The sequence below is a fragment of the Plodia interpunctella genome, chromosome 5, assembly GCF_027563975.2.
Source record: "Plodia interpunctella isolate USDA-ARS_2022_Savannah chromosome 5, ilPloInte3.2, whole genome shotgun sequence".
Lineage (NCBI taxonomy): Eukaryota > Metazoa > Arthropoda > Insecta > Lepidoptera > Pyralidae > Plodia > Plodia interpunctella.
In genome coordinates this window covers 3688157-3712123 of record NC_071298.1, presented here as the reverse complement: position 1 = coordinate 3712123, position 23967 = coordinate 3688157, and the positions used below count along the sequence as shown (strand labels likewise).

The 23967-nt window shown below is 35.1% G+C and overlaps 1 protein-coding gene and 1 long non-coding RNA gene across 5 annotated transcripts; one reads left to right on the top strand and one right to left on the bottom strand.

Moving 5' to 3' along the window:
* Positions 1 to 924: 924 nt before the first annotated feature.
* LOC128669727 (choline-phosphate cytidylyltransferase A-like) lies at positions 925 to 22889 on the bottom strand. 4 transcript variants are annotated; one of them, XM_053744786.2, is made up of 8 exons: positions 22348 to 22889; positions 10724 to 10946; positions 8951 to 9048; positions 7903 to 8065; positions 4597 to 4766; positions 3465 to 3673; positions 2450 to 2522; positions 925 to 1422 (listed from the first exon to the last, which is right to left on the bottom strand). In XM_053744786.2, the coding sequence occupies exons 1-8, from the start codon at positions 22480 to 22482 to the stop codon at positions 1366 to 1368; spliced, it is 1128 nt and encodes a 375-aa protein (XP_053600761.1). In that variant the 5' UTR covers positions 22483 to 22889; the 3' UTR covers positions 925 to 1365. The 4 variants fall into 4 exon arrangements, with proteins under 4 accessions (XP_053600761.1, XP_053600759.1, XP_053600762.1 ...); XM_053744784.2 differs by having other exon boundaries at positions 2458 to 2522; positions 22348 to 22888; XM_053744787.2 differs by lacking the exon at positions 22348 to 22889 and adding an exon at positions 16772 to 17209.
* LOC135309721 (uncharacterized) lies at positions 17217 to 19727 on the top strand. The gene is made up of 3 exons (XR_010369905.1): positions 17217 to 17963; positions 18440 to 18532; positions 18862 to 19727. It is a non-coding gene; the product is annotated as an uncharacterized LOC135309721 (long non-coding RNA).
* Positions 22890 to 23967: the final 1078 nt, after the last annotated feature.

Below are 23967 nucleotides of genomic sequence, written 5' to 3'. Positions count from 1 at the left end.
AAAAAAATCTCTAAGGGAATCCCTTCTCCTCAAACCATATATAGCACAGATTGCTCTTTTTTGTAAAATGAAAATAGTGTTAATGGTGCTAGCACTCCCCCAAAGTAGTATCCCATAGGACATTAAGCTATGAAAATAACTAAAGTAAATTAATCTAGTAGTCGCCACGTCCGTCAGTTGTCTGATTCTCCTAACTGCGAATGCCGCGGTACTAAGCTTTTTAGATAGTCTATTAATATGAGCGTCCCATTGCAATTTGGAATCAAGGTAAATTCCTAAGAATTTGGTGTTTAGTACAAAATCTAAGCTTTCTCCATTCAGAGTCACGTCGACGTGAGCCTTCCTAACATTGGGAAGTGTAAATTTAATGCATTGGGTTTTATTTGCATTCAGCAATAAGTTATTAGCAGAAAACCAATTCGAAATGTTAGACAAAATACGAATTACATCATCAAGATCTTCGCTACTTTTAAGATTAATGACGTGTCATCAGCAAACAGCACGATGTCAGCCTGCTTTTCTACCATGTATGGCAGATCATTGACGTAAACTAAGAAGAGAAAGGGTCCTAGAATTGAGCCTTGTGGTACGCCAATTTTTACATTGCAACCATTTGACAACAGTAGTGGTGATGGTAGCAGTGGAGAGATGAACTTGTCATAGGTATTCATGAAAGTATGATATACCATTTTTTAAAATAGACATTGCATTTAGGAGCTAATATTAGTGTAAAACATGGTCCAAAACATGACATGAAGGTATAAAACAGTTAGTTTTTTCGTTCAATGCTTGTCGTCTTGTTACTTATAGTTAATAAAACACTATGTCAATGACATAAATATGTTAGCAATATATCTAGCTGATATATGTAGATTTAATTTGTAAACTTGGGTAGAAGGTAGATGACATGAATAATAACACAAATTTTATAAATAATAAGCACCTCTTTAATCAACTGTCAAAAATATTATCTATACAAATAATATCTATGTAAACAGTTTCTCTGCACCTATATAATAATCTTACACATTGATTTCAAGGTGCTAAACATTGCAGGCATTCTGCAACTATAAAAACACGAACGGGTATTTCTTTATTTAGGATTAGACATAAATAATAATAAAATTAATAAAACTAGTAGGATAACCATTCACTCAATTGTACTCTGCAGAAAGACATACAAATCATATCTATACAAATAATTTAACACGACCGAAACTCAAATGTCATTTCACTTCGCAGCGTGCTTCGATGTCGCATGGACGATACAAACGGTGAGAGAATCCACTTGGAGTGTGACGTGAGCCGGGCGGAGCTAGGGCTGCGTGTCGTGGAAGTCGTCGTCGCTGTCGGAGCCGTCGTCCGTCAGCTGTCGCTGTGACGGCGCTTGCGCGTCGCCAGGGCGCTCAGAGCTCGATGCATCTGCCGCCAAAGTTATTTTCTTATGATTTGTGTTATAATCGAGTGTCTGCACAGCTTAGAAATACCAAAAGGATGCCCACTTACCCGGCAAGATGACGTTACTTGAAGAGCGACATTGAAGCGTCATCTGTAGTTATACTTTACATAACAACAAATTAACTGATTGCTCGATGTCAGCTCTGTCTAGTCGATGTAAAGTATGTCTACAGCCTCACTTTAAATGAATGTCATCTTTCCGTGTGGAAGTGGTGCGGCATAGGTAAACTTTACATATCAAAGCTCGCCCCGGCTTCGCTCGGGTAAAACCATAATAAAAATTAGCCCATGTCACTTCTGAAGGCTTCGCCTATCTCTGTGCCAAATTTCATCAAAATCTGCCAGTAGTCTTTGAGTTTATTCTTTACAAGAATAAAAACAAAAATACAAATCTTTTCTCTTTATAATATTAGTATGGATAACATAAAATAGGTACAGTCAACCGCAGGACAAGCTACACAAATTCTCTGGGAATTTGCCGCTATCATGGCATAAACCGATGATCAGTGAATGATCAGTGTAACGAGCGGTTGACTGTTTTAAAATTAAAAAACAATTCATGCCAGTCTATGGCATTCACCACACAAAAAATCATTCCAAATTCTAACTACAGCCATGCAAAATTCAAGGCCAAATTATAAATGGTCTGTTTGTAGTAACAAGAGGCAAACATATATTTTGTGATTAAGACAGTAAAGACATGTGTTGTAAGATGCAAACTACCGTGCAATAAAACACTGCAAAACATCGAATATAAAACAATAATTGTTTGTATAAAGATAAATTTACAATCTATTTCGCATTGCTCGAGTTGATTAGGCGAATCAAGTAAATGGACTTTATAAATCTGTTTTATATTTACATAGAAACAAGGTTTGCTGCTTACAAAAACAAAATGCGTGGGTTTGAAACATCACTTGAAAATTAATTCTTGACTCAGCTAACCAACTCTCGTGTTATGTCTATCTAAATACAAGCGGAAAATAATTACCCAGTTACCTGCATGTGGCTCCCACAGCGCGTCGTAGCGGCGCGCCTTGGGCGGCGGCGGCGACGCGGAGCCTCTGAGGACAAACGGAAATCTAATAATGTGATGAATCTAATGATGTGAGCATGTATGTGTGTTTGTTACTCTTTCACGCAAATCTACTGGAGATATTGTTATGAAATTTGGTATACGGGTAGAATATAACCTAGAATAACACAGGGTACTTTATATCCCAAAATTCTCACTCAGCTAGTATATAATTAAATAAGGATCCTTCGGTTGTTTTAAATGGCTGTCAATAAAGAGTATATTATTTACAATGTTATCGGGTAAGGGATTTCCCGTTTTGTGTTTAAAGAGTTATTATATGGTATATTGTATTTGCTTACAATGTTATCTTTAAAACAGAGTAGGTGGCGATTAAATAAATAAAATAGCCCACAATTTAAATTTAATCAGTAACACAATTATACAGTAACTTTATGATTACATTGTAATTATTATATCCCGGATCCTGGTATTTGTCATTCGGCTAAATGTTGCCGATCTGTTCACCAGTCGGCAAAGACCAATCTTTACCATGTTTCAGATATTGGACAGTTATTCATGAACAAAAACAAAACAAAACCTTATTGCAATTTCTCATTTGCCATAGCTCCATCCCTTTCCGAACGGAAAACTAAATAAGTTCTGACTCTTTATGTGAATTTTGTGCGCCTTTCATTATAGCTTGGCACAAGTTGATACACCACGGTCCTTCTCTAAATTTTTTTGGACAGCGGTAGTGGCATTTTTTGAGCTTGCGTGTATCACCCTAGACCTCATCTTTCCTTCCCACCACGCCACAGTGAGGTCACGCACTCAAATTATTCATAACTAGCGCCCCGTCCCGTCTTCGTCGTCGGGTAAAACCATAATCCTAACTAATATTCTAAATGCGAAAGTAAGTTTGTTTGTTAGCTCTTCAATATAAATAAAATAAAAATGGGCTGAATCCGTTTATGATGATGTGAGTTACCGTTGGTCGTCGTCGTCTCCGTCCTCGCTGGGCTCGGGCGAGGGCGGCTGGCTGAGGGCCTGCATGAGGCGGCCCTTGGACTCGTTCCAGATGTTGGAGAGGCGGCCGTCCGGCCCGAACAGCAGCAGGAACGCGTCTATCAGGTCCCGCGACTTCTCCTCCCACTTCGTCAGGATGTCCACGCGCTTCTCGCCGATGTTCGTCATCACCTGCAATTTTAGTATAATTATTTTCGAGATTCGAGTTGTGTAGTTGTTTAGGAGAATCTGTGCAGCCGTAGCGAGGCCGTGGCTGAAGACGAGCGCTTGCGTTATTACGCAATAATTCAAAACCATTGGTACTCGCAAATTAGTAGTCGAGGAATTTTTCACCGATTTCGATAATATATACTTCTGTGGAATTTTTACTGACTACCCCATACTACTACTACTATACTAACATAATTTATCAACAAAAGAGCCTAAAAAAGGGCAATAAATCTCGAACGATAATAGTGCAAATGTTTTAGACTAGATGTTCTGGGTTTACGCGGTAAAGGTCATCATAACAATTACCTTTTGTTTGCGTGGTCTCAATACATCAAGAACTTATTTCAATAACAATTATCGAGATTTATGGGTACTTATTGTTTTACTCTGTTTATTTATTCAATAAGCAATAACCTCGTATCGTAATGGATCCGATGTGAAATGTCTATGAAGGGTAAAAAAAATATAAAACTAGCTTTTTTTTCATATCTAAATAACGGACAAATTTTCCTTGTGATAAATATTATAGAAATACAATAAACTAGCTTTAGCCAGCTGCTTCGCCCGCGTGTATATTTTCGTTTACGTTTTCACTTGCTAGATTTTTTTTTCAGCTCACCTTCGCTGAAATTATTTACAAATCAAAGTTACTATATTCAAAGGTTTCGGTTTTGCATTGATGCGTCTATCCATATCCATACTTCTCTACTAATCCATATCCATCCATAAACGTGAAAGTGTTTGTCATTCTTTTTAGTCATAACAGAGCATTTTGATTTTTATTGTGAGTTGTAGATATTTGACATGGCCGGGACCGCGGACAAAAGCTTGATTTTATATTTATTTAATAACGAGATATATAAAATTGGTTTACATTTACGTACCTTTTTGCCTTTATCCTTTAGGTCGTCTATCTTGTTCTGTAGCCGGAACTTCTTCTCCTTGAGGAAGGACACGTTGAGCTCCTTGGCGGAGTAACCCCGCGCGAGGTTCCGTCTCACGTAGATGTCGTAGTCGCGCACTATCCGCGCCACGATGTCCGACGTTGACACGCCTGTGAGTATAATCACGGTCAAAAAAAATCTACTACATACATAATGGTGATACTGGAAATGGATGTCAGTAAATACATACAAACATTTAAGAAAAAAGTGTTGATTGATAATATTTTTTTGAACTTCAGTCTGTTATACGCGCATCACGTAATGTGACTGATTTTTGGAAAAAGAAAAAACGTTTATATTTGCGCAAACATTATTAATAGTACAAAACAGCGTTGCGTTTTCAGTTTTCATGTCGTAAGTAATTGCTCGGGATCAAACGTAAAAACTGGCGTAACTTAATAATGTCAATCTGATTAGAACTGACTAAAATTCATACGATATTTCCTTGATACCTATTTCATATGCGTAACGAATGAAAATATCTGGGATCGATATACGTATCATGTTATTATCGTCCACAATCTTTTTTCCCATATCGTGTAAAAGAGTGAACGTGTGGACGTAATGACGTGCTACATGTTTTATATTTATTTATGACTCACAATAACCACCCAGGCTAATGCAAATAGGAGGAGAAAACGTAGGAAGCGGACCCTGGGCTCCGACACTCTTGACCACAGAAGAAATCCGGAAAACACTCGAATTAGAGAGACTTATCACTCAGGGTGTTGAACCAAAGCTGTTTACGGCCAACAATGGATATTATGCTAAATTGCACAGGAAAAAAATCATCTTCATGTAAGAAAGGAAGTTGTCGTAATTTTTGTACCTATTTGGCTTTTGCTTGTATAATCGAAGAAAAACGTCCCATAATGTCGTGATGATGTACCAAATCGCTATAATATAATTGTGTATTATACCTTATTTACTATTCTTAAAATGGCCTATGAGTCAGTTGGACCCGGATTTGTCATCAAGCCATTATGTGGACCAAACACACACGGACACAATATATATAATATGTTTATAATGTACTTTAGGATAGCAATTAAGTCGCGATTCTAGTTCGAGGACAACATGAAATATATTGTTATCGATTAATCACTCGTTGTTCAACTTTATTATTTCAATAATGATTTATCTGTAGCCATGTGTTGTAACGACATCGCTGTGGTCTGATCGACTGATAGCGGACGTACCTATGCGGCCCTAATACAGATTTATAATGTACACGAATGACAGGATGTGGACGGGCGTGGGGAAGATTAGTTTTGTTTGATATAATAATGATTTATTTCAAACTACTAATAGCTCTTGCCAGCTTGTTATTATACATCTATATTTAGGATAGTATTCGTTAGGATATCATAGTTACATAATATACATAACTAGCTGTTGTCCGCAACTACACTGGTGGTCATTTAGGTTTCAAATTTCATCAAAACCGGCTTAGTGGTTTAGTCGTGACAGACGACCTGACTTTTATTATATTATAAGTATAGAAAATAAAATGTCCGCAAACGCAACAAAGATTAATCTAGAAGGATTTTCAACAGAGGAATTAAATGCTACGTTTGTAGTACAAATGAAAGTTAATGGGAGTTAATTAAGAGTTCAGGGGCAATTAATGTTTCGCTGTATTGTACTCCTATAAATAACGAAACGGTAGTGGTGTAATGGTTAAGATGCCCACCTGTGGATTGAAAGGTCCCGGGTTAGAATCTAAATCGTGCCACATGTGTTTGTATCCCAATCTGATACACATATAGTAGTTATCATTGATCACCACTTCACACACATCGTGAGGAAACACTTGTAGATCATTAACTTGTATTTAAAATGGAGAAGGTAATGGCAAACCACTCCATTAATAGTGCCAAGAAATGTGTTAACCCCGATTTCTGTGTACCTACTATTAAACTATTTGTAATTAATAAATATCTCGGCTTTTTACTGAATCGGATGGAGTTTACCTACTGTGCAAGTTTCTACTGCTGAGAAACAGTAAGTTACCTACAGAAATGTGTGTGAAAATTTACTAAACATTATACGTAATTGACAGACGTAATAATGGACCAACTCTTTTTTTGCCGTTTCCCATTACGAGGCGTAGGTAAATCTTTAGGTTGTTTTTTAAATAACTGGTCGCGTTGCATAAATGGCCGCCCGGTCAAGGTAACCGGCAAGTTCCTTACAATTACAACGCAACGCTCCAATTAACATAATCAACACACAGGCAACACGTAAAACAAACAAAAAAGTACCTAATTACAGTCTAGCGAACGGGGTTGATGAAGTCAACTATTATTATTAATTAAGAATTAAGTACATTATTATAAATACTATGCGTTTTAAAATAAATACATATTGTTCTAAAATGTAAAGTGACTAAATACAAAAAGAACGGTGAAGAAACAAATTCATACCGATTGGTCTGCTGCATATTTTTCCTTATAAATGTCAGATTTCGATTATGCAAACTGCTCGTGACGCGAACATTTGGATTTAAGATTTACCGTATCCTACCAATATAATAAATGCGTATGTTTATTACTCTTTCAAGCAAAGAACACGGGTGAATATAACCTGAATTAACACATAGGGTACTTTTTATCCCGAAATTCCCACGGAAGCCGTGTCCCGAGCGCAGCTAGTATACATTTATAGTTAAAAGACAAAGAATAGCATATCATAAATGTGACGCGGTAAGGATTACTTCAGAAGAGATGTATGCGCATACTATGTTTGTAATTATCGTCGGTGTTTAATTTTACATCGGTATCATGTTGCACAAACAGGCAAAGGCCATGGCCAAATTATTCTCATTTTTATCAACACAGATAGTAAAAAGTACCTTCAACACTACAGTAATTTGGATTTGGACAAATTTCTTGACTTTGATTGGAAAAGACTCATGTATAGTAGTTTTCATCGACCACCACTTGCTTCCGGTGAAGGAAAACATCGTGAGGAAACCTGCACACTGGTTGATTATTAACTTGTGTGTTAAATGGAGAAGGCAATGGCAAACCACTCCATTAATAATGCCAAGAAAGTTGTTACGTGTGTTTCATTCTATGTAATGACCACGACCCTCAGTCATGAGGAATACGACTATGAAGAAGAAGATTGGAAAAGGACCAAATTTAATAAAAAATATTCTGTGAAAATTTCACGAGCGAGGCCTTCGCCCAGCTTTGGGTTACTCGATCGCTCTAAACGAAATGAAAGAAATTATAAACATACCTTCAGTCCTTTCAGTAGCTACGAACATATCTTTGGCCTTGATGGAAGCGTACAGGTCCTCCGAGTCCTCCGTGGTGTAGGGGATGTCGTCGTGCGCCACGAAGTCGATCTTGTGCTTCTCTAGGAACGCGTCGCCGTACTCCCACGGCGCGTCTTTTATTACCTGAAACAGTGAACGTTTAGATCAAAATCGGTGCATCTGTTACGGAGCTAGATAGATACACTGACACGGTGCTCCCATGTCCTTTGAGATTCATAATAAGTAGGTAGCAACGTTATGTACGTTTTTATCAGCGTATCTTAATTTTTACACAGGGTATATGACACGATTAATCTTAAGAGAGTTCACAGCTTAGTAGTATTGTAGGTGATTGGATCGAGGGGCGTCATTAAAAATGGCAAGGAAGATTGGGATGTTCCCTATGATTCGAATCCCTATGTTATGTTTATATTTATACGTATTTCGCAAAATGACAGTAATTTTTGTATGCGTGTTCTCCTACGATATTTATTTTTATTTTAATTTATCCTACTATCACTACCTTTCAACATCTTAAATCTGAACAAACTAATAATAGCATTTGCTGCACTAAAATTTCCTGAACAGTTGAAAATGAAATAGTCATCTGGTGAATGGGGCGACCTTTAAATCTATTTTCGGTAATCTATTTTGGAATTGCTCGATTCCGAACACTGAAAGTATCGACGTAGTGTGATCAACTCACTGACCGATGTGGCTTGTTCAGAATACATCCGCATTCGTCAATGCTCTCGAATAAGAAATGGCATCGTTGTTTGTATATTTAGTGACAATAACAAGTATGGCACTCAGTATTTGGTTGCATTCCCATAAGGTCCAATACAATAAATTATTACGTTGCAGTAAATATTCGACCAACTATTAAATAAATTACACATCCTAATGCCATTGGTCTGCAATCTTTTAGATTTTTTTATTTCCATGTCGTAAAATTTAAAGTAAGAAAATCCTACTTGAGTTAAATGTAAAAATTGAAAAGAATGACAGTGGAAAATAATATTCAATTACCTCGTCGACGTATCTGCAATGTCGGACGGCTTCGTACCTCTCCTCCTCAGTCATGACTGTGCGTCCTTTGCGGCTGTGTGTCAGCTGGTCGTTGGACACTGAAATAATACAACATTCTTTAAAATCCTTTATTTTATGTAGAAACAAAATACCCATATAATTTAATATTAAGTGCGTTCAGAAATTTGGTATTTGGAAATTTTAGTTAATCTCTGAAACTTGCATATGGGTTGTTAGTTCGCGCACCCATAAGTATGACACTTCCAGTCTTCGTAGTTTTTTAATAGTATTGAAATTAAATATTGAGAAGAACGAAAATGGTACTGTATGGACCGCTCCGCACACCGCTAAGTATGGATACCCCAACTAGTCAAAAGCCTAATGACTCTTCAGGATTAATATCTTCAAAGATGAACCTTCAAAACTCCTTTCCATATTCGTAAGAGAAACAGTGAATTTATATAAAATCAACGATTATTCTTATTCTACTTTATTGTGTTAGGACACTTAACATTTCTCGTTTTGTTTCCTCATTTCACCTAATACGAAGCACTACTAACTTAATTAATTAATGAGGACAGAAGTGCCACAAGCCGGTGAGACGATCAAAGTCCAATGCAACGTCGACTAACTCTTTAGTTGATGGCACGTGAAAGCTGACTGGAATATTTATTGCCAACCAATTAGATTGTAAAAATAACCACAACAATCAATACATTGCATTTCATAGTGCTGACTGATAACAATGACACATCGTACCGCAGGCTCGTGCTCGTAACCTTGTACCGATGATTTTCGGAAAACTTAATGTGGTTAATCTTACATGGCCGGATTTTTTGTGATATGACGTCAATGGATAATTGATTTTAGTTATACACTAGGTACGTAAAAATAGAGAATGCAACACGACACGCCCTCAAGTGATAGATCAAAATATACAAATAGGTGAATGATAAAAAATATGTATTTATATCAGGGCTTATAGTAAAATAAAAAATGCATAATGCCATATTAATAAAAATACATCAGGTAGACTACAGTTTTTCAATATTCGATCATTGTTTTAAATAACACCCTAACCATTGCTTTATGTAAGTGTGAAAACAGGTGATTATATTATAAAAATAAAATTCAAGGATAGATAACGTGAATTGCATTATATCTAGATCATGCGATAAACCCACGCGTAAAACTAATTAAGTTCTTTACACATTTATGATTCTTGCAGTCAAGTATGTGACTAATCTGATAAGACAAAAATCGTACGAGCTAGCCAGGCCAATAGAAATTAATTTCGTATCGAAAATTCCCTACACGTTTGGAATTAATCGATTTCACGATAAAATCATGTTTACAAACTGGTATTGATTGTAAACAATACATGACTAAAGTCACTCTCTGAGCGTGTTGTATTGAGGTGACCGGAGAATATCCAATGATTTCGTTTCTAATGATTGATTTGAGACTACACGAGAAATATATAAATAATGATTACATTTTCATTTGTTTTAGCTGGCTATTCATTAAATTTAACTATCACTAATACTTGTTAAAAATTTCACTAGACTGGCATGACGAAATCTTCAATTATAGTGAAAATACACATGCCAGTTAAGTAGCTTGCACAATTGCATATCAGCTAGCTGCACGTATACGCAAGTAGCTAGCATATTGTAGTCGAACGAAGTCAAAACGCATTGCACATGCGCTGCACACGCCAGATACTTGCCCATTTTACTTGCATGTGTATATCGAGAGAGAGAGAATACTGACCTCCAACAATAAGGTAGACATTAGGGAATACGTTCTTGGCCTGCTGCAGTTGGCGCGCGTGTCCTTGGTGGAACATGTCGTAGATGCCGTCCGCGTAGACGCGGACCTTCCGCGGGGCCGCGCCCGCCGCCGCCAGGGCCCGCGGGATTCGGCCATAGTGGCACCGCTCGCGCTCCGCCACCGCCGCTGGCTCTGTGCTGAACGGTGCCGCTAGCCGAAGGGACTGGAACAATTCAATTTTTAATATAAACGATGTTTATTTGTGTTCACATTGTTGTAGTACATCATGAAGTTGTAGTACATCTTGCTAGCGTTTTGAATAGGCTGAATTTGTCATACAATACAATACAATACAAATACTCTTTATTGCACCAAAAAGAAAAAAAATACACAGAAAACAATTTGTAATAAATATAAGAAGGTACAAAGGCGGACTTATCACTAAAGCGATCTCTTCCAGTCAACCTTTAGGTGGAAGGAGACATATATATATAAAAACATTTAGGCGCAGTAAAACAAACTACCAAATATATAATTACATACACTATATATAAATAAATACATTACATACAATATACATACATATATAAGCATACCAAATACACATATACATATACATATAAATACATATATATACATACATAAATATCATTATATAGAAGGAAATACATGTACAATAAAATTAGGATACGTTAGATAGATAGTGAGACTTAACGAGTTGCTTAAATTTGGTCAGAGTCTGGGCATTCCGAATATCTAAAGGAAGAGCATTCCAAAGACGAACAGCCTGAACAGAGAAAGATTTGGAGAAAAATTTAGAATTAGCTACGGGAAATCTGAGTCTCAAGGATACCGTGCTGCGCAAACTACGAGAGGAGCTGCGATCATCACCGACAAATTTGAAACGGTCCTTGAGATAAGGTGGGAAATAGGGATTGAATAAAATTGAAAAAAGCATGGATACAATATGCAAATTACGACGAAGTCTAATGGGAAGCCAGTTTAACTGGGAACGGAACGTGGAAACGTGGTCATATTTACGAAGTCCATAAATGAAACGAATAGCGAGATTCTGCAGGCGTTCGAGTTTGTTCAGCTGTTCTTCTGTAAGGTCAAGAAAGCAGCAATCAGCGTAATCAAGGATAGGGAGAAGAAGAGATTGTGCAAGCGCAATTTTGGTGTTAATGGGCAAGAAATTACGAAGCCGTCTGAGCGAACCAAGTGTAACAAATGTCTTCCGACTAATTTCTTTCATGTGGACTGACCAAGATAAAGTTGTATCAAACACCAAACCCAAATTTCTAACGGACTCGCAAAAGGAAATGGTTTCATTGTTAAAACTTAGGGATGGCAAAGAATTCCAGTCTACGCGTGAAGTAAAATAAGGACTACCGATAATTATAGCTTTAGTTTTTGAAGGATTTACCAAAACACCAAAAGATTTACATGTCATACCATGTTCACAATGATAAAATATACAATATTCGTATTATACATGATTCTGACATAATGCAATATTAATTAAGTACTTATTGGAAATTACCGCAGAGTAGTAAATTTTATAATGTTTGGCCGTAGATATGGCAAATCAAAATATAGTTTACAAAAAATATTGTTTACGAACAGATTCTTCCGAAATTTGTAGAGTGAATAAATCGCACAAAAGTAAATTCCCGCCGCAATTTCCGCATAAATTACATACTTACGTATAACAAAGTACCTACAAACTTAATAAAGCAATATTGTACTTTGCACTGTTGTATGCGGATATACGCGAAACTAGTAAGTTATGTTACAAAAAGTACTTATAAAAAAATAAATAATACGTATATAAAAATGTCGAATGACTGACTGACATACCGCAGTGACGCAGCAGCGATGATTAATGCCCTGATATTGCGTCAATGTTACTGTTTTTCTATCTTCTCAACTTTGAAACCCATTGTAAAATTCTCTATAGATATTAAGTGCATTAAATAAAACTTTGCAGATTGCAAGAGTCGTTATCTTTAGGAACTACATAGCACCCAGTTACTTATTGCACTTCAATCTTTATCTTACTGTGTCATGAACGAATAAACAACATGCAATGATATATATAATTAATGAAATACGAAAATAAACACACAAAATATTACTTAGTCACGAATAAGGGCAAATATTTTAACGTGATGACAGACTTTTGTATAATTTACGTTATTTCCACAGGTCATTTACGTTGGGCTTTGACTCTTGTCTATAATTTTTGAAACGTTGAGGTAGCTCAACGTTTCAAAAATAAAAGACCAGATATTCCGGAAACCGGAAATACACCAACAAACAGGTTTACTGCGTCAGATACAGTCACTTTTCTCTCAGAGCAACCTTTACTTTGATCACGAAGGTTGATTCCGTCAGTCCGGTTAGCTGTCGCCAGCTTCAGGTTATTGACTAGCGTGAGACATTGCTATATTTAGTGGTATTGTAAGCGCATGTCAAGGTTCACCCGACTGATAATAAGGTGGCGTGATGTGACGTCGGGATGTCGCGTAGCTACCAGATAGACCAGCTTATCGATGTCCGCTTCGGGACATTCACTCACGATAACTCCCCGCATACTAGCGCCATCTATTTTTATCAATTTCTTTTATTTCTTCGCGAAAAATAAAAAAAAATATATTTTAACAGCTTATGCCACATTACTTTAAAAAAATAATATAAAGTATTAACATGCACTTTAGTTATCAAATAAATCAAGTCAACATAAAGTTATGATTTCAATTGCATGTTATGATGTTATAAAGTTAATAAATAAATAAATAAATAAAAACAAATAGAAATGCATTGCCATTTTATGGTGATTTTTAGATTTATTATAGTCTTTCCATTATGAACATTTTATTACCTACATCATATTTTCCATTACAAATATTAAATTTTGTAGCAGATGTTCTGATATTGTCATTACCTACGATCATAACAATACAGAGCCTTCCGGTGATACATTGTATTGTAATTGTATTTAATTTCATACCATATAGTACATCGATCGATCGATCGTGGGTGACAGCGCGCTAGGGATTTGCCTAATTAACACTAGTCATGGACATGGAATGGAACTAGTTTCACCGTCACCGCCAACGCCCACCTTGTCCAAATATTGCAGGCAGTCGAAAGTTATCATTTGATCGAGCTATCACAGTGACGACGGGTCCCTGGTGAAGTGGCTAACCTAAATCAACAAAACGAAGACCTCGTAGTCTTAACTTCGTAATACTTTGTATATTGCCTTGATAAAAGTATTATAGGAAAACGGAAAATTAATGGAATATTCCGATTTAGAAAATAAAGTAAATGTTTACATAACGATATTTTGATAAGCGCAATGCAATGCATTTTATGCGTTATATACGAATTCGATTTGCGATATGTGGGATTTGAATTATACTGGCATACAAATTAGGTAGTACCTAAGTACAAGTTTAGAAGTAAATAAAATTTAAAATTAATAATATTAATTTTTAATTTAAAGTACAAAGAAACACGGCAAAATTTTTACACAGCACGGCCGTAGCCAGGGAAGGTTTTAGGGGTTCATACCTCCCCACCCACATTAATTTACTGTACAATTACATAGGTAGTTATGAATACTACTCGGCCGTATACTCCTCGTGTTCTCAGCGCATCGTTGTAAGACAGATAACCCAGGTATGCAGGGTCAAGATTTATTGCGTTATCATGCCACAAATGGTCTCTCATCTTCGCGTGTTCCAGAAGGCATTGTAAAATTTTCAAACTTTTTGCGCCGGTCCTATCAGTCGTGGTGCCCTGGGAGCAAAACTAAATCGGCACCCCTTTTAAAAATATGTTTGCAGCCGAGAGATATTTCATATTTTTTATCGAAATATTTTTATGTAAGTAAGAAAGAAAGAAAGAAATCATTTATTCGGCAAACACATAAAATCCAAACATACAAAAGAGTAACAAATATAGATCGAATAAAATATGTAAGCCGAAATGGCGACCAGCTCAGCATGGTGCCAAGGTATCAAGCCAAGGCGCTGATTTTCAGCTGGAACCAAGTACAAAAGTAGGTATGGTGGCAAAATAAACAAGTTAATATGTATGGAAACAGAAACAAACAACAGCAAACAATAGGATTAAACATATGACTTAGGAAAAAATGAAAAAAAAGGAATAAGGATAAATTACATGGAAGCTATGGAATATATATATATATATATATATATATATATATATATATATATATATATATATATATATATATATATATATATATATATATATATATATATATATATATATATATATATATATATATATATATATATATATCTATATATAAAGTATAAATATGAACCTAAAAATAATTCAATGTATTGCCCTCAATTTGCCGCAATAAAGTAAACTCTTTGATGAGTATAAGTATCAAATATCATATAAGTATGTACCTATATTTAGTTATTGCCTATCAGCTGCCTAGACTGTGTTCCATAGTCGCCTCGTACGACATCCACGTAGTGGTCCTGCTATAGAGCGGAACCACACGCCATAATATATTCAGTTCTTTAGCTATTGTTAATTTAGAATATTTTCAATGTTGATGATGCTAAAATTACCACTGGTTTTTGTGATAATTTCTCCAATAGTATCAACGTGATAAAACTTGAACTTGCATTTGTTGTTAATTTAAAACACTAGCCAGATAAAACACCGACAGTGTTTCTATTGAAAGCAACTGAAAATAGTCTGACGTGACCTGAATGAAGCGTTGCAAAATGGCATCGTATGAAATGAATACTGGACGGACAAGTCTCATGGAAAATACTAATGTGAAATTACCTCAAAATAATGCATGAAATTTCATTTATTATGTTTAAGCTATTATTATAATATTAAATATTATTATTTTATTTAAAATTTATTTAGGTACCATTATATCAAAGGCACACACAATATTCTTGGTAATAAGTAATGTTAAGTTATTATTATTAAATACTACATTAGGTCCATTATCATCATCACTAAAATTGATATTGAAACCAATTAAAATAATTTTATTGATTACGTTAGTAATTTAATAGGATTATGACAAATACTTTTTTAAAACTATTAGGATATTTGTAGTTTGCAAAATTGAAATTTATTGCGTAGTTTTATAATGCTGTTTACTGTACGTGATATTTTTAATCTGTTCATATATAGCTACAGCTGTACAAACCCACGTAACAGATAACATTACAAAATATAGGTATGTATGATAAAATACGTGATTTTATGTGCTCATCGCAATGAATCGTCTTATGAATCGATAGGCGATATACGTGGTGCAGGCGACTGGTTCATGGACACTGAGACTTCATATTAGATCCGTAATAACGGTCAAGTAGCCTAGTCACTAGATTCTAGTCGATAATCGGATAATAATACTAACAAGGAAATCTCTCTACACGAGGTAATAATTTCAAAAGCACAGTTCACATCTAACTTTCAAAAGCTTGCTGTTATAAATGAACCGTAATTACATAGCATATAAAGTCACTGTTACTTTAATGATACCTACTTAGTTATCTGTAAACAATACTATCAAGTGGAAAGAGTTGTTTACCTAGGTACGTAAAAAGTCACGATAATATTTACCGAACCGAAGTATTTATATACCTATCTAACTTACATAAAACTAAGGTGCTCGCGGTCATATTTATTCGTAGAACACCTATGTGATCAAATTTACTACAAAATAGAAATGTTACAAATTGGGCAGGGAATGTAAAGAGGACGAGTTATATGAATATGAGAAGGTATGCCAAGTCTCAAGTACTTAATTTTTCAATATACCTACAGAAAATATTATATGCACTTAGTGAAGTATACATTAATAGAGAACTTTCTACAGTCAACAATGACCAAACGAAAGAAATAATACTTTCACTCATGGTTAGCACGGCACCAACTTCTGTTTGTTTAGAATGCAGCAGGTAAGTTATACAAAAAGTAAAATTTATTTTTAGTTTTACCGAAACTCATGCTTTACTTTAATTTACTTACCACGGATTCTGTTGGTTCTTGTTTTGAATATCCATTCTTTCTGTAGCCGTTTAAACTTGTGTCAAGTTTCCCGTTTGAAATGTGCCCATTTGTAAGTGTTGTGGTCAACGTTAATGAAGTCATTGTATGTAGGTTTATTCAATTATAGTGCAATTAATAAATACTATAGTTATATTTCTGTCCCGAAATGCCACGAATTCTCATTTGGATAATTAATAAAATCAATAGTCTTAAAACACGTAAACACGTTAAAAATGGCAAAGTAAATATAATATGGTATATGAATATGGTAATAACAGAGGGGAATGATTATAAATGTCTAGTTACGTTCACTGATGTTTATCGAGCGGTAAATTAATTTTAAATAATCAGTTACACACGTGAACTGGACTAGTATTTACCCGCAACTAACCATACAGTCACTGTGCGGAATGTAGGTGATATAACTTGCATAGCGTACATAGCGGCGCGGGTTTGAAGCGGGTGCGTGCGCGGAGTGCGGGAGGGTGGACAGAGGTGGCGCGACGCCGACGTGGAGGCTTGTCTGACACGCGAGCCGCCACGAAATCCCCCGAAGTGGAACTCCAGCCAGCGACGAAGCCCGAATGTCGTCGAGTGAACGGAGTGGTGAAATGATATTCACTTGCTCGCAATGATTCTATCAGCTGTGCGATCAATTTTTACAGCCTATCAAATTTACTGTTTACGTTTTGTTAACTAATATAAATAATTTCCGTTTTCCTTCTACATTTGCCTTCTATATTTTTATCTCTCCGTGCAAAATAATATGCAGGCTAATTTCAATCTATATTTATTTAGCTTAGGAGATTCGGGCGACCGCCCAGGACATGGATTAAAGGGCGCCGAAGTATAACCGGCGGCGTTCCTGTTCATTCATTCATTCAAATCTTTAACAAGAGAAAAACCTCTACAAAATGCACAAATTTCCGCTGTTGATTATAATTTATCAGCAATAAACTAAGGAGAACACTTATGATAGGATGAGTAATGCAATGAGCTCATCATGATCGTTAGAAGACGTTCGATAAATAAGTCAGACCGCAGAGGGTAGGAGACATCAAAACAACTCCTTCCTTCGCGCGCCGAATCGCGTACCTAATTAAGTCAATTTGCAATACATACATGCAACGAATATAACGCGTTAATCTTAACTAACATTATAAATGGGAAGGTAAGTTTGTTTGCAACCTCGTCATGTTATATCTGATCTACCAATCTTCTTGAAATTTTGAATACATGTAATTTAAAGTATGGAGAAGAACATACTTTTAGAAGAGTACTTTTTCCCGGAAAAAATAAATTTTCCGTGAGAAATCCAACGCGGGCGAAGCTGCGGGCAAAAGCTAGTATGCAATACATCTTCAACAGTTTTAAGCAGTTAAAGCTTCCAATACCGTACTCTTGCAGCATAATTTATACTGCGGTGGCTAAAAACTTTAAAAACATATCTGACAAATTATGCTACACGATAAAGGAGATTCTATGAGCATTATAATTTTCCACGTTTAAAAGGTTGTGTGTTTACTAGTAGACATTGTAAACACACCACCAAAATCCGTATAGTAAATTGTGACAGTATAATGGAAAACTAAAATACCTTCTAATAAATTTCTTTCATTGAATTAAAATTTTATTTATTTTTTTTAGTTTTCGCAAATAGATGACATAAATGTGATGGTAGCGCTAGTGTGCGAACCTCTTAAAATAAGTAAATAAAAGCGGACATTTCAAGAGAATAAGGTAAATGAACATGAATTAATCGTAAGTATATCTATTACTTATATATTAAAAAATCCCTTGTCCAGGTACGGCCTTGAAATTCAATTTTGTCCTACAGAATCAGATTGCGTTGGATAAAATCAGAGGCAATTTCATTGAAGTGAAATAAATGGTTTGAGTACTGCCTTTGTATGGGGCACGATGTAATTTTGGAGATAGCATTGCGTCTGCATTTTGTCATACATTTACATAAACTTATAAATAATTCACATGTGGCGTGATGTGACGCATGTTGACGTAGTTCATATGAATTGTCACTAACGATTATTTATGAAATGCTTTTGTTGTAGGATACCTACGATTTTATGAATATATGTATGTACCTATATAGCGAGTACATGTATCTTGTGGCTCGCCTGCGACATAGCCTATGTCAGCTCTCTAACTGGGTAACTGACCTCAATCCAATGGTCCGTCCGTTCTGACGTAAAAAAGGACAAACAATAATTCAATATTAGTATATACTGAAGTGAACTTTGATTGAGGCATTATGTATAATTATTGATAGTAAGTATGAAACTTGTGCACTGCAGAATTTTCAAATCCTAAATACCATATCTACATACATATAATTAAAAAATGTACTGTTTACGCTAGACATCTAGGTAAATATTCTATTTTAAAAAATGATTAATTAATTTATTTAAAAAAGTTTTTGTCACCACTGAGTACATGCAGACTGTGTGCACAGAGCATATTGTTATCATGACCCATTGAGTATCATATCTATTATTTATATTTAAAATTTATTCAGATCTAATTTTAGGTGTTTCATTTCTCACCTTCTAGAACATGACAGTGACAACCCTAACCGCGCACGACCTGCGCACGTGATATTAAAGTTCACCATCAGATTGAGGAGGACACTTTCCAATGTTGTTCTTTTTCCACCTGCCTGCGAAACCAATCCACATAGTGTTACATTATATGTACATACTAAATATTATACGAGAACAAATAAAAAGAAAACTTCTAAAAATATATAAATAAATTCAACAAGTTACTCAATTTCATTGGAAACTCGTCCGTATTACCGCGGCAAAAAAATCCATGCAGGAAAATTTTACATGCCATCGAGTGTACATAATGACACATAGTTTATTAAATTATCGATAAATCTTAATTGCCATGTTTAGAATTATTTCGCCATTAGTCATCACAGGGATCCCGGGACTACCTACCTGAGTTTGCTACAGATAATAAAATGGACTATTACGTAATAGATTCTTACGTAAACGTTTAGCCCATCTTGTATAAAAGGAAGCCAACGACCGGCACACTGACCGGTATTATTGGCGCCAAGAAAGTATCAAGTCCAGAGATGTGCGCCAATTCGCTTGCTACATGAGGTGATACCGCACAGGCTCAATTCGGAGCCAGAGACAATGAGATTTTGACGATTAATGTGTCGCATTAATTGAATCTTTCAATATATATCTTCTAGGTATGTATTGTAATTACCAAGCATTAAAAAGAAAATCTAACACCAAACAGTGTTAAAAGTTTCCTTAATGCGGGGTGCACCAAGGAAACGTCAATCAATCCACGCGGAAGACACTCCGATCGAATTAAATGGTCCAAACCAGTATTCGCATTTCGTATTTACAGGAATTCCTGAAAATATACGATTGATAAGCCATTTAAGATCGAATAAAGAAACTCACATAGGTACACTACTTTTAACGTAATAAATGTATTTTTTATACACAAAGATAAATTTGATATCTAGACAGATAAATCTGTGATTCAGACCCATATTCATTGATAAATAGTTTTTTTTAAATTGATTTTGCGTGTGATATATATATATGTAGGTGTGTGCCTAAACATGTTAGTTTTGGCTGCAACAAATAAACCTATGTATACTTACACACATAGGTACGCATACATATGTTTACAGCACGGTCAGTGATCACGCCACATCGTTGGCGCTAGTCCAACCAAAGTATTGATTGACTTTCCTTTTCATAATACTACAGTACAAAATAAAGGAGATAAACATGTTTTTATCCTTGCATATTATAAAACAAAGTCCTCTGCCACGTCTACGTCAAAAAGAGGGTTATAATTTTGAACGGTATACATGTATGTTCATCTGTTCCCTCATAACTTCAAAAGTACTTACTAATCATAACTAAACAAATGATTTGTCTTTAGAAGTGTCTTAGTAGTCCACTGGTTATAGGTTACTAGTACTACTATTAGCTGCGCCTAGAGCTTCACTTCTTTGGGAATTTGGGAATAAAAAATGCCCTATGTATTATTCCAGATTATATTCTACCCATGTACCATATTTCAAGTCCAGTAAATTTTGCTTGAAAGAGTAACAAAGTTTCTACATCCCTTATTTGCACCCTTGGGGATGAATTATAATAAACCAGGAAACACATGTTCAATGAAGTCAGTGGGAACTTCTCCTTTTATAATATATATAGAATTATAGATAGATCTGACGTCACAAAAAAATGGTAATAGAGGACATCAAGTAATACATTAAAAATCTTAATCTTTTTAAATCATGAAGTATGGTATGGAATGAAAGAGCTCTATCAGCATGTTTCGAAAATATATAAATTGTTAGCTGTTTGCTTAAAGAAATTTGTTTTTATTAAGTATTGTTATAGTATAACACCAAAATAGTTTTAATAAAAGTAAGTTTAAAAATGAAAACTGCATAACAAAGTAAAAAGTATAAAATAAGGAAATGCCTAACACTAACATACAATCACGGCAAATTCAAATTCAAAGTCCTTGTTTTATAGTTTTTAGTGTTAGTCATAGTTTTAGATATATAGGGTTTAGTTTACTTAAAACTTACACTTACTTTTATTAAGTACATACATAACAGTATGTTTCATTCCTGTTGGCTCATAATCTCCAGATATGTTCATAAAATACTTCAAGTTGAACTTCCCTTGTACAAAATACTAATTAATTTATTTATTAATTAGTAATTTGTATGAGGTATTACAGAAAAGTACATCATTTTGGTGGCCATAGTTTATTTTTAGTAGATTGCAGAAACCAGTAAAGAATACCAAAGTCTTTTAAAATTAGACAATTTGTTACAAAATCTTCACAGTATTCTAACTGTTAATAGTTCTGCAACAGTAACTCAAGCAACAAGTTCATTGCTCCAGAAACCTTATAAATGCCATTCACAGAGGAATCTAAGAAGTTCAATCCAATTTAGTATTTCACAATTACTCAAGTATAGCATGCCATTTCTTTATTCAGAAAAAAAGATTTGCTCTTGCTGTTCTCAAAATATAAGAATTTTTAGGGTTCCGAAATAAACAAAGAACCCTTGCCCTTGTCTTGAAGTCTCAATTGGCATGGTTATACACTTTTAACACCATGAAAAACTTTTATGGAAAACAGAATCTTATTTGGTGTCAAATTCATTTAGTTAATAACTTACTAGCGGTAAATTACTGTGTATTTTGAAAAAACGTTCACATTCGAAACAAGTGTATATATATTTCTCTAGTTCAACAAGTGACATGTATAGTGTAGTGTGTACTTTCTTAGCAATTTAAATTTTGGCAAATTTATTTTCTCCATTTCACTCATTAGCTATATATAAGTAATTAACGGTATCAGATTTTATTTGACACAACTTTTATGACTATTTACCAACATCTATAATATAAGAATAATAACAAAACATATTGTTATACACTAACATGATGTAGGTAGTCTGTTACCGGCAGTAAGTGGTCATCTGTGAAAACTACAATAAATGAGATAGATTGCTATTACAATTACAAGCTTACCTTAACTGTTTCAAATGAGACTTGACTTGTGCTGCTTTGAAAACTCGTGTCACTACCATTCTGGCTCTCCCCGGCGCCTATCAACTTTGCGCTCATTTCTTCTTCACTGTTAAGTCGACTCCTTTTTCGAGACATTATCACATCGCCCGCAGATTTGCCGATTTCAAAATTTGTACTCTCAACGAACAATGTATCAAGTTATCGTTCCTTTACAGCTTTTTTACTATTTTATTCTTGCGTAACAATAACCAAACTGTTAATATATTATTGCTCAACTAATGTATAAAGAGAACTTGGACCACACTGTCTGCCTGCTCACTTGTGGTTGCGACTTGCCTATGCAAGCAAGCGTGACTAATTTCTGAATTTCACAAACCCAACTCGTTTGAATAAAAAAATAGATTACCAGTCACGGAATTCAAGTTATGATGGGATATTATGAGATCTATTCTATTCACTCAGGAAATACAAATAATTTTCTTTTTTTAAGACAAATAGTGTCTTTGAAAATAAGACATAATCAGTCAGCCAGCCCATCAGACGCACTGACAGTTAAAGACATTTTTGACAATGACAGATACAAATTTTACAATAAAACTACCTACCTCATGGATTTTAAGTAAAGGTAGGTACATACTTCATACTTACATCGTCAATGGAGGCAAAAAGCACCAATTTTCAATATTGTTGCAGATTTACAACCAAAAATACCTTCTACGCAATCGTGGTGCGAGTTTAAAAGAAAAATGAAAGATTTAGTGGATTATCCTGAAAATAATAACAGTATTTTAGGTTATGTTCTGTATTATTTGGTCGACTGTGGTCATAAACCGATATATACTTGATTTTGACTGAAGATCTTACCTGTATGAAGTCCATATTTTAAAGTCTTCACGTGTGAAGTGTTCGGATTTACTTGTGAACTTACCTGTATGAAGTCCATATTTTAAAGTCTACACATGTGAAGTGGTCGGAGCTTTTTTCGACCATTTACGTGTGAAGTGTTCGGAGCTTTTTTCGATTTACTGGTTCGAAAATTTGCTACATTGTTGTATATTTTCACAAACGAATGCTTACATAATGAAAGGATTAATAAAGTACTCATAAACGTTTTAATCGACATAGCAAAAGGCGGCAAATCTTTTGTGTACCTAACATACAGTGGTGTACTCTAGCGGGTAATACTCCCTATTACTTACCGCCCTAGGGCTTTTCTAGCCAAATTATTACCCTAGAGCGCTTTATTGGTCACCAATAATAATGACACATTAATATTGACCTACTTATAGAATATGAGAGATGTAATTCACCGCTTTACCAGAGCTAGGTAGGAATCTACCTAGATCTTTGGACGTTGGAACTTTACGGATAACATAATGTAAACATTTTTCATGATAATTTTTCTTCATATCTTCTCGACCTTATCCCACTCATGTATCGATACAGTATGTAATTCTTTCCATTTCGTTCTGTCGTTTGCCATATCCATTGATACTCCTTTCCTGTTCATATTATCCTTGACACACTGGAACCCTTGACTTCCATTTTTAATGCCCTTTGAGTGACGTGATTTTCATCCTATAACTATGTAATTTCTCATTAACTGGTGCTACTTTCACA

Bases quoted from the DNA above. Each gene is read 5' to 3' on its own strand.
- LOC128669727 (XM_053744784.2), bottom strand. From the start codon at position 22,482: ATGTCTCGAAAAAGGAGTCGACTTAACAGTGAAGAAGAAATGAGCGCA. The intron at 4,767-7,902 runs GTATGTTTATAA...TTATACTCACAG, and splicing joins AGCTACTGAAAGGACTGAAG to GCGTGTCAACGTCGGACATC. The intron at 1,423-2,457 runs GTAACTGGGTAA...CTTTGGCGGCAG, and splicing joins GCTGTGGGAGCCACATGCAG to ATGCATCGAGCTCTGAGCGC.